The 2,976-nt window shown below is 42.0% G+C and overlaps 1 protein-coding gene across 6 annotated transcripts in view; it reads left to right on the forward strand.

Annotated features, from left to right (window-relative positions):
- Nucleotides 1-244: 244 nt before the first annotated feature.
- fam83ga (family with sequence similarity 83 member Ga) overlaps nucleotides 245-2,976 on the forward strand; it is a 15,398-nt gene continuing 12,666 nt past the window's right edge. For 5 of the 6 annotated variants that reach the window (XM_032537224.1, XM_032537221.1, XM_032537225.1 and 2 more), the window contains exons 1-2: nucleotides 245-1,140; nucleotides 2,407-2,574. In XM_032537224.1, the coding sequence (XP_032393115.1) occupies nucleotides 688-1,140; nucleotides 2,407-2,574 (621 nt within the window). In that variant the 5' untranslated portion in view covers nucleotides 245-687. The remainder of the gene's footprint in view (nucleotides 1,141-2,406; nucleotides 2,575-2,976) is intronic. The other variant, XM_032537220.1, reaches the window with a different exon arrangement.

A 2,976-nucleotide genomic window follows, 5' to 3' on the forward strand; every position in this document is an offset into this window, starting at 1 on the left:
TCTTGTTTTTTTTTTTTTTTCCTTTCTGCAAGCAATTATGTGCTTCATTTTGATCTGTTTAAATGGTTTGTGGCTCTCTCCTCCTGGCAAGAAACATGACAGAACAGGTAAAACAGCCCTGCACAGGTATGTATGTTCTGCTGATGGTTTTCATGTAATGCCTCATCTTGATGAACTGGCCCTCTAATGATTTAATACGGTGGCCTCGTTAATCACCTCATGTGTTGTCAAACAGTCGAACTTATACACATAGGCTACCGGCCACTTCGTGTCTCTTTCCACAGCACGTACAGCGCACACACGGTAGGAAAGCCGTATAGGTCACGTGGCACAGGTGCGAATTTTTCGTGTGTGGGTGGACGTTTTGTCTGTCAGGGTCACACCTGTCGGGCGGTGCCGTGAGCGGGGTGTCACTCATTCACTATCTCTCTTTGGCCGGTCAAGTTCTTCATTAACACTTCGAATGACATGGCGGGGTGTTAATGCATCATGGCCAGTGAAAGGAATTACAAGGCTAACCGAAGAAGGGGACTACATGAAGTTATGTGTAACAAGTATGGAGCTAAACTGCTCAGCTGTGTAAACCACAGAGGAACAATTAGAACATAGGTTTAGAAGAGGAACTGTGCCGTGACACTTGGTGGGTTTTTAAAGTTTTAAAGTGTTTCCTTATTTTGTGCTGGAGACATGGCTCTGTCGCAGATACAGTGCTTGGACGATAACCACGTGAACCCGCGGAGGCACGAGTCTAAACCGGAGTTCTTGTACTGCGAAGACCAGCGGCTCGCGCTGGAGACTTTCCTGCGGGATGGTCGCGAGGCGTTTGTTAAGTACCTGGAGGCTCGCGGCCTGCGCGGCTTCCTCTCGGACCCGGAGTTGGAAACTCTCGCCAAGGCGGTGAAGCCCTATGACCCGGGAACGGAGCTTTTCCCGGAGGATGCCGAAGACGACGAGCCCCCGCTGTCACTGCACTACTGGCCCGACTTGTCGGACATGTCCATCCCGCAGATAGACCTGGGCTGGCCAGACAGCGTGTCCTATCGGGGGGTGACGCGCACTACTGTGTACGCGCAGCCACCCCTGGAGGGTCAGGCGCACATCAAAGAAGTTGTCAGAAAAATGATTGCGCAGGCGCAAAAGGTATGTTGGGCCACTATTTGCAATGTTCTTTAGGTCTTAATTTTCAGTTAAGAAATAAATTAGAGTACTAGGCCTATTTCCCAAAGTTTCTCAGTAAGTAACTCATTTCCCATAGCCAACAACGATATTAAACCATAAAAATATAAACCTACATTAAACATATGTATAGTCTATATGCGGTTGAAGGCATTTTCCCCTTATTTGAGATAGAATACTTGATTAATGAAAATATGAATCTTTCTTTAGTTCCGTCAGCTTAATGTAAGACAGATACAGGCTTATATAGTCGATATTTGTATCTCAGTCTTTGTCTGTGCTGTATCTGTGCTCTCCTGTGTTGCTTATGCATGAATACATGTCTGGTGTGTTAATTTCCCAGACCTACTCTACCCATTTAAAAGATTAACTGTAATGTTGACATAATGTTACCATGAGCAGCCATGGCTCTCAGTCAGTATGAAGTCAGAGTGTAGAGTGTAGAGTAAAGTGCAACTTGATTAAACTGCTTTATTATCTGGGACTAAAAGAAGTGCCGCACACTAACATGGTCATTTAGGTTGTAAATTTGCATGATTATGTGCATTATCAGAGAGTGAGCTTATGTCAGTTCATGCAGCTGACTCATCCAAAAACACACGTTTATGTGACATGTTTTTATTTCTAAATATACTTTTCTTAATGTTACTTAACTAAAACATCCAATGGGCATTTTCCTGAAGAGCCTCCAACAAAAAAAAAAAAATATGGGTCCGATCATTGGAGACTTGTGCATAACTTCCTTAATTATTTCCTACAGTATTTTTGTTTGCTCAGGAAAGCTTGTGTGATGATTTTATTTAAACCTGTGGAACAACGTAAATCTTATTGGTCTTGGCAGGAAAGAATAAACTGTATACTCACAGTGATGTCACGCCTGAGGTAGAGCGGGGCGATATGGAGAAAGTTAAATATCACGATATATTTGACCAAATACATCAATATCTATATTGCAGCGATATTGTAAGAGTTGACTATTGGTACTTTCACAATATTTACACAATAATATTGTTGATGGATAATCATCAGTAATGTGGATAAAATCAATATACTATCGATATATTGCCCAGCCCTAGCCTGAGGCTTGATCCTACTGTGACGTAATATAAAGTGTGAGCATGTATTTACTTCCTTGAATGCATAAACTGTGTATGGATGACATATACTGTACATGTATGTCATAGGGATTTTCCCACGTGGGTAAAGTAAGTTGTATGTGTTTGTCTCCAGGTAATAGCAGTGGTGATGGACGTGTTCACTGATGTCGACATCTTCAGAGATTTGCTAGATGCTGGTGTCAAGAGGAAGGTTTCGGTCTACATCCTGTTGGAACGCACAGCACTACCTCATTTCCTGTCCATGTGTCAGAGAGCCAACATGCATGCGGGACACCTCAAGGTGACTCAACGCCGCTCTGACGTTTAGCATCAAAGATTAGTTGTACTTAAAGTGAAGTTAAAAAACCAAAATCCACCATAAACAATCTGGAGTAAATGTGTGTTTATTAAAATTCATGGTTATTTTCTAACTGGATTATTATGTATCTTTTGCACTTGCAAGGAAATTGTAACATTATTCCTTTGGCTAAATGTCATAGCAATCTGGTCATATTTTGCTCTAGATCACGCTGTTGGGCAGACTGAATAAGACATATATTAGCGTTTGTCATGACAACCAGTGAAAAGTTCATTATTAATTGTGAAAGGATGAAATGTCCTAGTTCCAATTCTATATAGAGTAAATGTTTTACTAACAGAGAGGGAATCTTTGACCTTTGGATAGTGTGTGTGTGTGTGGGGG

Source organism: Etheostoma spectabile, chromosome 15 (genome assembly GCF_008692095.1).
Source record: "Etheostoma spectabile isolate EspeVRDwgs_2016 chromosome 15, UIUC_Espe_1.0, whole genome shotgun sequence".
NCBI classification, from domain to species: domain Eukaryota; kingdom Metazoa; phylum Chordata; class Actinopteri; order Perciformes; family Percidae; genus Etheostoma; species Etheostoma spectabile.